The 11,581-nt window shown below is 43.3% G+C and overlaps 1 protein-coding gene across 2 annotated transcripts in view; it reads left to right on the forward strand.

Moving 5' to 3' along the window:
- The window catches only part of CEP162 (centrosomal protein 162), a 307,890-nt gene extending 306,573 nt beyond the window's left edge, over positions 1-1,317 (forward strand). For both annotated transcript variants that reach the window (XM_075340157.1, XM_075340158.1), the window contains one exon: positions 1,047-1,317. In XM_075340157.1, coding sequence (XP_075196272.1) covers positions 1,047-1,235 — 189 coding nt within the window. In that variant the 3' untranslated portion in view covers positions 1,236-1,317. The remainder of the gene's footprint in view (positions 1-1,046) is intronic.
- The last annotated feature ends 10,264 nt before the right edge of the window (positions 1,318-11,581 follow it).

Consider the following 11,581-nt stretch of genomic DNA (forward strand, 5'->3'; position numbering starts at 1 on the left):
CCTATCCTTTGTGATACTGTCTGCTGAGCTGTGTATCTAATCCTATCCTGTGTGATACTGTCTGCTGAGCTGTGTATCTAATCCTATCCTGTGTGATACTGTCTGCTGAGCCATGTATCTAAACCTATCCTGTGTGATACTGTCTGCTGAGCCATGTATCTAATCCTATCCTGTGTGATACTGTCTGCTGAGCCGTGTATCTAATCCTATCCTGTGTGATACTGTCTGCTGAGCCGTGTATCTAATCCTCTCCTGTGTGATACTGTCTGCTGAGCTGTGTATCTAATCCTATCCTGTGTGATACTCCTGCTGTCCTTGGTGACACTTTAGACATTTCTGGTCACCAACAAAATGGCTCTGCACTGTGTCCCTACATGTCATTCTCTGTTGTGTGTTGTAAACACTCAGATTGGGAGAGGGGAAGCGTGCCATCACACACAGGAGAGCAGACTCCGCCCACTTTACTGCAGCTGTAATCTGAGTTTTTGTACAGTGGAATTTCTGTAGGATTTCAGAAGCTGCTCCCCCTAGTGTTTAACAATGGAAACAGTGGAAAATAGCAAACTTTTTATTTTTTTTTTTTTATATTTTGCTCAATTAAAAAAAAATAATATTTAAACAAAACATTAAAATATTATTACTTTACATTTTTTCAGTTATTTAATTTTTTTTTTTCTGACGATACATTCCCTGTAAGATTGAGACTATTCAATATTATGTCTACTGATTATTTACCCATAGAAGAAAAGACCATTTCCCATGCAGGTATGGCTAAATACACAAAGCGATACCATCAACTACAAGAAGTTCTGATGATTTTACACACACACACACACACACACACACACACACACACACACACACACACACACATTTTGGTGGCCATTACTGCTAACAAGGGATTCAATCACTGGATGTAAAGTTTACCAGGATACACATCTAAAGCTGTGGCTATCAGTATTTTTGTTTTATGTTTTAGGTGCACACACACTTACTGTAGCCAAGATGGTGAGTTACACCTGCTTTTTTCTAACCACTATTTGCAGATAATTGATCAATCGCGTCACGTTGCTGAAGCTACACAAGCTAAGGAACTTGAGAAATGGAAGAGGCTTGTACAACAAAAGAACATGGAACTTGAGAAGTTTAGAACAGAGTTGGATGCAATATTAGACGTTCTCCGAATGTTACAGAAACAGGGAGTTGTTATCCCTACATCAGCATCTGAATTATAGTAAGAAGTATGACTGTAACACTACAATGCATCTTATAATTTAATATGTTAAAAAGTAAAATGTATACATTTGTATTTTGTCTATAAAGGTATTTTTTCTAAACAAGTTTTCCTTTTTTTATTTCACATCAGTATATCACGCAATTCTACAAAATAAGAGAGCACAATTTACTTGACACTCAGACATCTAATATATAAAGCTGTATGTATGTGTGTGTGTATGTATGTCCTGGATTGGTATCTGCACCGTCGCAGCTACTGCCACAAAATTTTGCACACTCACACGTGTGGACCCCGAGAGCGTCATAGGCTATGTTCTGAGGCGAAATTTTAACCCCGCGCGTTCCAATTTACCAATCAATTTTGCCCCTATATACTTAATGGGGAAAAAGTGAAACAAAAAGTGTATTCGCACCGTCTCATTTACAATCACAAAATTTTGCACAGACACCTCATTTGTCCCAGGGTACGTCGCAGACTATGTTTTGACAGGAAAATTTAACCCCGCACTTTACAGTTACTCTCCAAAAAAAAAAGTGAAACGAAAAGTGTATCCGCACCGTCGCATTTACAATCACAAAATTTTGCACAGACACCTCATGTGACGCAGGGAACATCGTAGACTATGTTTTGACAGGAAAATTTAACCCCGCGCTTTACAGTTACTGTCCAAAAAACATGCCTTCATTAAAGTAAATGGAGCCTGGAACTACAGGTTATTAGCAGGAGCTGTGAGTGGTTGCTATAGGAACAAAAGACATTCATAGTATAAGAAGCTTATATGTGAGGTAATAAGATTTTGGTGGGGAGATGGATAGAGAGAGACAGAGAGAGACATACAGAGACAGGGAAAGAGAGACAAACGGTGAAAAAGACAGACCTGGAAAGAGACAGACCTGGAAAGAGACAGACAGACAGGGAAAGAGAGATCTGGAAAGAGACAGACAGAGCACATTACTTGGCCAATTTAGTTAAATCTGTGTGGAATATCTGTGGTGTTGAAATATATGTTGTGAAATGCTTCTATTAGCTTAGTTTTTGCCTTTTAATAATTACATTTCTATTTGTTACAGCTCAGTTTTTTGGTGTTTTTTGTCTGTTATCTTGCTTTTATGCAAGTTGGGGGTGCAGCCTTCCTGATACTGAAGCTGAACAATTACCTGCTTCTCACTTTTTGCTGTGTATTTAATCTGGGACCCAGCTGACCACTTTACCATCCATATTGAAGTTTTTGACATGACACAAGTCAGGTACAGAATATGTTTTTAACTTTAGTAGGTTAGGGACTGTCTCAGATGGGTACACCGTGACGAGGTGAGACAGCTTCTTACCTTTTTGCAAAAATGTATATACTAAGTACCCTGTTATTAAGCACTTGCAATTTATTTATTTATAGTCAGGGTATTTTTCCTACAATTTTTCTCCTTGGTTTTTTTCTAGTCTTGAGGCTGCAATTCACATGCTTGTGATGTTGCATGTTTATTGAACATTTGTTACAGCTCAGTTTTTTGGTGTTTTTTGTCTGTTATCTTGCTTTTATGCAAGTTGGGGGTGCAGCCCTCCTGATACTGAAGCTGAACAATTACCTGCTTCTCACTTTTTGCTGTGTATTTAATCTGGGACCCAGCTGACCACTTTACCATCCATATTGAAGTTTTTGACATGACACAAGTCAGGTACAGAATATGTTTTTAACTTTAGTAGGTTAGGGACTGTCTCAGATGGGTACACCGTGACGAGGTGAGACAGCTTCTTACCTTTTTGCAAAAATGTATATACTAAGTACCCTGTTATTAAGCACTTGCAATTTATTTATTTATAGTCAGGGTATTTTTCCTACAATTTTTCTCCTTGGTTTTTTTCTAGTCTTGAGGCTGCAATTCACATGCTTGTGATGTTGCATGTTTATTGAACATTTGTTACTGCTCAGTTTTTTGGTGTTTTTTGTCTGTTATCTTGCTTTTATGCAAGTTGGGGGTGCAGCCCTCCTGATACTGAAGCTGAACAATTACCTGCTTCTCACTTTTTGTTGTGTATTTAATCTGGGACCCAGCTGACCACTTTACCATCCATATTGAAGTTTTTGACATGACACAAGTCAGGTACAGAATATGTTTTTAACTTTAGTAGGTTAGGGACTGTCTCAGATGGGTACACCGTGACGAGGTGAGACAGCTTCTTACCTTTTTGCAAAAATGTATATACTAAGTACCCTGTTATTAAGCACTTGCAATTTATTTATTTATAGTCAGGGTATTTTTCCTACAGTTTTTCTCCTTGGTTTTTTTCTGGAAAGAGACAGACCTGGAAAGAGACAGACCTGGAAAAAGACAGACCTGGAAAGAGACAGACCTGGAAAGAGACAGACCTGGAAAGAGACAGACCTGGAAAGAGACAGACCTGGAAAGAGACAGACCTGGAAAGAGACAGACCTGGAAAGAGACAGACCTGGAAAGAGACAGACCTGGAAAGAGACAGACCTGGAAAGAGACAGACCTGGAAAGAGACAGACCTGGAAAGAGACAGACCTGGAAAGAGACAGACCTGGAAAGAGACAGACCTGGAAAGAGACAGATGGTAAAAGAGACAGACAGACATGCAGACAGGGACAGAGACAGGCAGACAGGGAAGGAGGAGACAGCCAGAGAGACAAAGATAGATGGGGAAAGACACAGACCTTGATAGAGACAGACGGGAAAAGAGACAGAGAAATAGAGACAGACAGGAAAAGACACAAAGAGATGGGGAGACAGACCTGGAAAGAGACAGATGGGGAAAGAAACAAAGAGACAGGCAGACCTGGGAAGAGGCAGACCTGGAAAGAGACAGACGGAGCACAATACTTGGCCAATTTAGTTAAATCTGTGTGGAATATCTGTGGTGTTGAAATATATATTGTGAAATGCTTCTATTTGCCTTAGCTTAGTTTTTGCCTTTTAATAATTACATTTATATCTATTTGTTTTGTGGTGTTTTTTTTTTTGCAGAATACATTTTTGTTAATACATTCTATTTTGTTAACAGCAGTTATTAACCCGGGCGAAGCTGGGTAGTAGAGCTAGTAAAAAATAAATGCTGAACGGAAAGTGAAGTGATTCTACAGTAGATATGTTTGAAAGTGTTTGGCTGCGTAGAAAATAAAGCTAAACGAGTGATGGGTTTCTATAGGCAATAGGAATCAATTGGTAATACCATTACAATGATAAAGAATAAAATTATTCATTTTCAAAACACTTCATTTTTTTTATTATTTTTCAGCATTCTTATGAATGCTACATGCTAGCTAAGCAAACATGAGGTAATACACAAAAGAACAATACGTCTGGCTGAATGTTAAGAAACTTTAACCCATGAGAGTCCATGTCTTCACATTCCTCCCCCTTAATATTAGCCAGACATGATAGGCTTCCGATCATCCTTCTCCTCTTGACAACATTGTCCTTTTTAATGGTGAGGTCAGCATCAGAGGCTTGCATCTATACACCTCCCCCTGATTACCTCCCCCAAATTGAGAAGCCATATTGCGGACAAGCACTAAGGTGGGGTCCATGAGTTGGGCTTGCATACATTTCTTACTATCAATCTTCCCCCAGTCAATAGCCACAGTGTGGTTAGGCTTACTCACGGTTTTTGGCTCAGAGGTGGATGCTGGAGACTGGGAATGTGAATTATCCTTGGAAAAGATGTTAGAAAGATCCACATCAGGGTCCTGCTTGGCTTGGAAGTGGGTGATGGCTGCTTCAAACTGACTGGATAGTCCATGTCCTAGGTCATACTCCAAAATAACTGGTGTGAGCAGGTAATCCACACGCCCCACTTCCCCTCCCCTCTGAGTGGTATCCGAAACAACAGGCTTGGTGGGGCCATCCATGAACCCGACTCCAATTTCCTCCTGGTTAGTCCCCGAAATAACAGAAGTGGGGAGACCATGCATGAGCCCTACATCAACTTCATCCTGGTTAGTCCCCGAAACAACAGGTGTGGGGAGGCTGTCCATAAACTCCATATGGACCTCTTCCTGTTCAGACCCCAAAATAACAGGTGTGGGGATGCTGTTCATAAGCTCCACATCAGCCTTGCTCTGGTCAGTCTCCACAATGACCGGTATGGGGAGGCTGTTCACAAGTTCCACATCGATCGCTTTCTGGTTAGTCCCCAAAATACCAGGTGTGGGGAGGCTGTTTACAAGCTCCACCTCGACCTCTCCCTGGTCGGTCCTTAGGTCCAACTGCACACATGCCAGAGGGATGTCTGAGCGCTGGCCCTCAGCCAGGGAGATGGATAATTGGGAATCTGGTAAAGGGTCTTCTGAACAATAACTGGGCTTACCAGGGTAATGGAGAAACCAGTGTCTCGTAGTCCCTGGCTCTTGACCGGCTGAGCTGGCAGATGGGATCCAAGCATGCGGCCTCGGTTTTGGAGACAATCTTTATCTATATGTCCATGGCGCCCACATGTATAACAGCGCCATAGATTGGGCGAGTCACAGGCCCTGTTTGTAGTCCTTTGTTTTGGCGCAGCTTCTGCTAGGTAGCGGGACCATCCTTCTCGAGCAGCTGGTGTTAGCAGTACGGCAGCTGGAATCCCATAAACATATTCCAGAACATAAGCCCTCTCTTCTCTTGAGGATTTAGGCCCCAATGCAGCCAACAACGCTGTGGCTTGGGTCATTTTGGACCAAGTTGATTCCCGATTGTCACTAGATCCATGGTGTGGCACATAGTTTAAATCCTCTGGGTCAATATCGGCGGGATCCTCATCGTCCTCTGCATCATTCTGGGCATCCCAACGGACTAATTTCCAGATCAAGTCTGACCGAGTGTCAGCGTTACTGTAGTCAATCTTTCGCCTCTGGCACAGATCCTGTAGCATCCATTTACTGCTGCGGTCGTATCTCCTCTCTTGTCCTTGTGCCATGGCTGAGCTGGTGGGGTTGGACATGGCAGCGTCCGAAACCTGAATGCCTCCCTTATGTTATGGCCCGCTAGGTATGCTTATGTGCCTCCCTGGTTGTTGAGCCCTGGACGGTGTCCACGAACACCAGTCCGCTGCAGCTCCCCTGGGTAAACCAGGCTGAGTAGTATCCCACTGCTGCCACCAATTGTGGAGACACGGGTCTCAGTGGGTGCTCTCGTCCGCTGACCCCGCCGCCTTTAGAAAGACAGCATGGCTCAGGGCTCATCCCAACTGAACGCACGACCTCCTTAACCATGGGCGGAACACTACTCAGACAACACAGGGTGAGGGAACCACAATAATTAGACTTTATTGGATCCCCAAAATATTAACGGCACATAACACATAACCAGCAAAACACACAAATGTAACAGGCAACAGAGTCTCACCCTTCCGCTGGCTCACCAGGGATTTAGAATGTCCATGCCTCAGAGCTTCCAGGGCCACTTACTCCAGTCCAGCAGCACCCCACTTTCGGTGGGCGCCCACCGAGAAAAAAATAGCGCCAGATTTAGGAAGCTGTGTGAGGTCTGCAAAGTCTGTAGCAGGTGACTGAACTGTCCCAACCTGAGTGTCCTCCTTAGGTAGTCCTGGTATGATGATATAATCCTGGCAGCCGGAGTCGAAATCCCTAGACTGTGGATATGGTCTCCATTCGGAACTGGAGTCCCTAGATTGAAGCCACAGGGTATCCTGATCCTCTAGTCAGCTCCTAAGAGCTTAGACTGGATCCATCAGCATTCATCAACAACCAACTGGGGGCTTAAAGAAATCCCTTTTATAGCCACAGCCTTCCACTTGGATACACTGCGTCCTCATCGATTGGTTAGACAAGATCGCCTCTCCCATTGGATGAATCTCAAGCTGCATGGACAATGTTCATCCAAATGATGTCTACAGAAAGACTGAGGGTATACATGTAGTCTGGAATGCACAGACTAGACAATGACTACTAAGGTAATTACATTAGCAATACACAACTACAATACAATGATTACTGGAAGGGTCTGGAGAAACAATAGCTAAGCAAACATGACTTAGCACACATAAGAACAATACGTCTGGCTGAATGTTAAGAAACTTTAACCCATGAGAGGCATTGGGTGTCCATGTCGTTACAGATAGCTGCGCTGACTTTGATCTTGATAAAACACAGTGGACCTACACCAGCAGATGAGATGGCTCCCCAAATCATCACTGATTGTGGAAACGTCACACTCGACCTAAAGCAGCTTGGATTGTGGCCTCTCCACTCTTCCTACAGACTCTGGGACTTTGATTTCCAAATCAAATGCAAAATTTACTTTCATCTGAAAAAAACACTTGGACCACTGGGAAAAATCAATTTCTTTAGCAATGACCTTTTATGGCTTACCCTCCTTGTGGAGTGTGTCAATGTCTGTCTTCTGGACATCTGTCAAGTCACCAGTCTTCCCCATGATTGTGTAGCCTATTGAACCAGATTAAAGGACTATTTAAACGCTTAGGAAGCCTTTCCAGGCCTTTTGTGCTATTTATTCTAATTTTCTGAGATAATGACATTTGGGTTTTCATTGCCTGTAACCCATAATCATCAACATTAACAGAAATAAACACTTGAAATAGATCTCTATGTTGGTAACGGCTCTATATAATATATGCGTTCCCCTTTTGCATTGAATTGATGATATTTTAATTTATAGAAATGCACGTGTGTGTGTGTGTGTGTGTGTGTGTGTGTGTAATAAATAAATATATATATATATATATATATATATATATATATATATATATATATATATATATATATATATTGTAATAATTACACTACAGTTCAAACGTTTGGGGTCACCCAGACAATTTTCTCTTTTCCATGAAAGATCATACTTTTATTTATCAAGTGAGTTGCCTGATGAATAAAAAATATTGTCCAGAAATTGACTAAATTAGAAATAATGATTTTTACTTGAAATAATAATTTTCTCCTTGCGAAGGTCATATGAATCAAGCCACATACAAGGGTATCCTGGAAAAAACATTTGCTGCCTTCTGCTTAGGCAATATTCCCGAACTCTGAGGACTGTTTTTTCCAGCATGACAATGCGCCATGCCACACAGCTAGGTCAATCAATGTGTGGGTGAAGGACCACCACATCAAAACCCTGTCATGGCCAGCCCAATCTCCAGACCTGAACCCCATTGAAAATCTCTGGAATGTAATCAAGAGGAAGATGGATAGTCACAAGCCATCAGACAAAGAAGAACTGCTTACATTTTTGCACCAGGTGTGGCATAAGGTCACCCAAAAGCAGTGTGAAAGACTGGTAGAAAGCATGCCAAGACGTATGAAAGCTGTGATTAAAATCATGGTTATTCCACAAAATATTGATTTCTGAACTCTTCCTGAGTTAAAACATTATTAGTTTGTTTTTTGATTATGAACTTATTTTCTTTGCATTATTTGAGACCTGAAACAATGGATTGTTTTGTTATTTTGACCATTTCTCATTTTCAGAAAATAAATACAATATTTATTTCTTGGAAATTCGGAGACATGTTGTCAGTAGTTTATAGAATAAACAAACAATTTACATTTTACTCAAAAATATAAATGTAAAGAGAAAAATCAGAAAAACTGACAATTTTGCAGTGGTCTCAATTTTTGCCAGAGCAGTATATACATTTTATCACTGTATATACAGTTGAAACCAGAAGTTTACATAAAAAGACACATGCATGTTTTTGTCACTGTCTGACATGAAATCAAAATAAACCTTTCCCATTTTGGTCAATTAGGATTACCAATAATGTTGGGCAGACTTGCAGATAATCAGGACCGGCAGGTCCAACCGGAATTTTTCTTTTAAAATCCGGTTCCGGGCCAATTATCGGTCCCCATATAAGACTAGAAGGGTGTGCTGTAACTGCTCCCGCGGCCACCCATTCACTTTCGGGGCTGCGCATTAGCCTTCATGCACATGTACTGCTTTCCCCACCCACCCTCATCTGTGATTGGGTGCAGTCAGACGCGCCTCCACCCTGAGTGACAGCGTGTCTGACTACTTCCAATCACCGTTACAAAAAAGGAGACAGTTGCACTCTGTAGTGCTAAGATGTGTGTAACAATGACTATGGGAATATAGACTTGCAGTACTGCATTAAAAAACATAGAAAAATTGAGATAGTATACTTAGCCACCAATTTATGGGCGGACAGGAACCTGCAAATGAAGAATTAAAATCGCTTAACCCCTTAACGACCCATGACGTACTGGGTACGTCATGCTAACATGGTGCTTAACGACCAATGACGTACCCAGTAGACCAGGAGCCCCGGTGGCTGCGATCGGTTCACACAAACCTTAGATTCGGGAAGGAGAGGACCTCTGCCTGACCTTAGGAGGTGTGGTGCCTCCTCCCCGGACCTACAGAGGCTCTGATTGGCTGAGCGGCATTCGTCAGCCAATCACAGCCACTGTAATGTTTCAGCCATGTGGCTAAAACATTGAAATCCAGCCATATCAGTGCAGCTTTAGCACTGATCATTGGCTAGAGCTGGGTGATCGCTGCTTCACCCGTCCCCAGCTCTGATTGGAGAGACCAGCCTTGTGACCGATCTCTCCAATCACCGTGGATCTGGGGCCGGTGACCACTCCCCTCAGCTTCACTCCGTCCGTGTAAGCTGAGGAGAGCGATCCCTGCAAGTGCCCTGGTAAGCTCCTGCCCCCCCCAATTGGCCACCCCTGCCCCCAATCCACTGCCACCGCTGCTGCCTATCCACCACCGATCTCTATCTGCTGCAGCCCCCTCCATCTGCCACCGCTCTCCCCCATCAAACGCTGCCTCCTCCGTGAGCTGCTGCCCGCTCTCTCACCCTCCCCGATCTGCTGCCCGCTCTCTCACATTCCACGATCTGCTGCCTGCTCTCTCAGCCTCCACGATCTGCTGCCCGCTCTCTCCCTCCCCGATCTGCTGCCCGCTCCACCATCTCTCACCCTCCACGATGGCAGCATGGGAATGACAGCACAGACATGGTGATTCAAATGTGGCAGCACAGCAGTGATGGCCCAGGCGTGCCAGCATAGAGGAGATGGGTCCGATGTGGCGTCACAGCATTAATGGCTCTGGTGGCAGCACAGCAGTGATGGCTTAGACGTGTCTTCACAGCAGTGATGGCTCAGGTGGCGGCACAGCAGTTGTGATAGAGAGCAGACTCTAGGACGAGACAAGTTAGGAACACGAGACGTGCTAGGATACAATAGTAGGACTAGACTCAGTAACTCACTGGGACCTGAGAACTAACAATGCACTATGGGCAACGTTACTCAAGGTCCTCCTGTCAGGGGAGGCGGACTTAAATACCTTTAAGGTAACAGATGACTTCAGTAAAAGCTTCCGGGTAATGGGACGCCAGCCCTTTAAGAAAGGGGCATGGCCGCATGCACCCTAAGGCACTCACAGAAGCATTTTGCACGTCCTGAAAGGAGTAGGAGGCCGCGGCAGATCCCGGGGCAGGAGAGGAGTGAATAGATCCACTAGGCAAGAGAGAGGGAGGACCCTCATCCCGCACTGAGATCGGGTAGGTGAGAGAGAGGGAGCCCCCGCCGATGCCTGGGAGCGGGAACATGCGTGGATACCACGCGGTGGCCAAGACCAGGCGCTACAGTTCCCTTATTCAATGTTAGCAATTTTGAGTGCATCTGTATGTATTTTTGTAATACAGTGCTGCTGTCAGTGCTGCACTGTCAGAAGCTTCTGTGATCATGCTGAAGGCATTCCCCGTAGTCTGATGACCGAGAGGTCATCATGACGACCTCTGGTCACCGTCATAGCAGGGGCAGCAATTAGAGGGGAGAGGGAGTTCGATCCCTCTCTCTCTCTCCTAAGTGCCGCAATTAATATCAATCTCGCATTTAGGGGATTAAACATCCTGGGACGGCACTGGACCGTCCTTGGCTGTGAGAGCCGAGGCTCAGCTATCGGGAAAGCAGAGTCCTCGGCAGCCAAGATCATGAAGGGTTAAAGTACGTAGGAAGTGCGCGGAGAAAACATGAAACTTATATTTGAAAGTGCTCAACGCTAAATTATATCATAAAATATATATTTATTGCTTACTCAAAAAAATTAAAATTTAAATATATCAGACACATATGGATACAAATACACTGTCACCAGGCCGATAATGAATCACAGTGATTCAATAGCAATAATAATAATAATGGTCAGTGCTATAGGCAAGTAACATTCAACAAATAAATACAATAAATAGTAATGTACCATAATATTTATAACGGATAAAGGAGCACATCAATAAATGTGAATAACGGCACTAGACATGGATATAGATGGTATAATATAAAATCACAAGAATAGGCCTAATAAATAGAAGAGAATATCCCATATGAAGTATAGG

The sequence above is a fragment of the Anomaloglossus baeobatrachus genome, chromosome 3, assembly GCF_048569485.1.
Source record: "Anomaloglossus baeobatrachus isolate aAnoBae1 chromosome 3, aAnoBae1.hap1, whole genome shotgun sequence".
Classification (NCBI taxonomy): Eukaryota; Metazoa; Chordata; class Amphibia; order Anura; family Aromobatidae; genus Anomaloglossus; species Anomaloglossus baeobatrachus.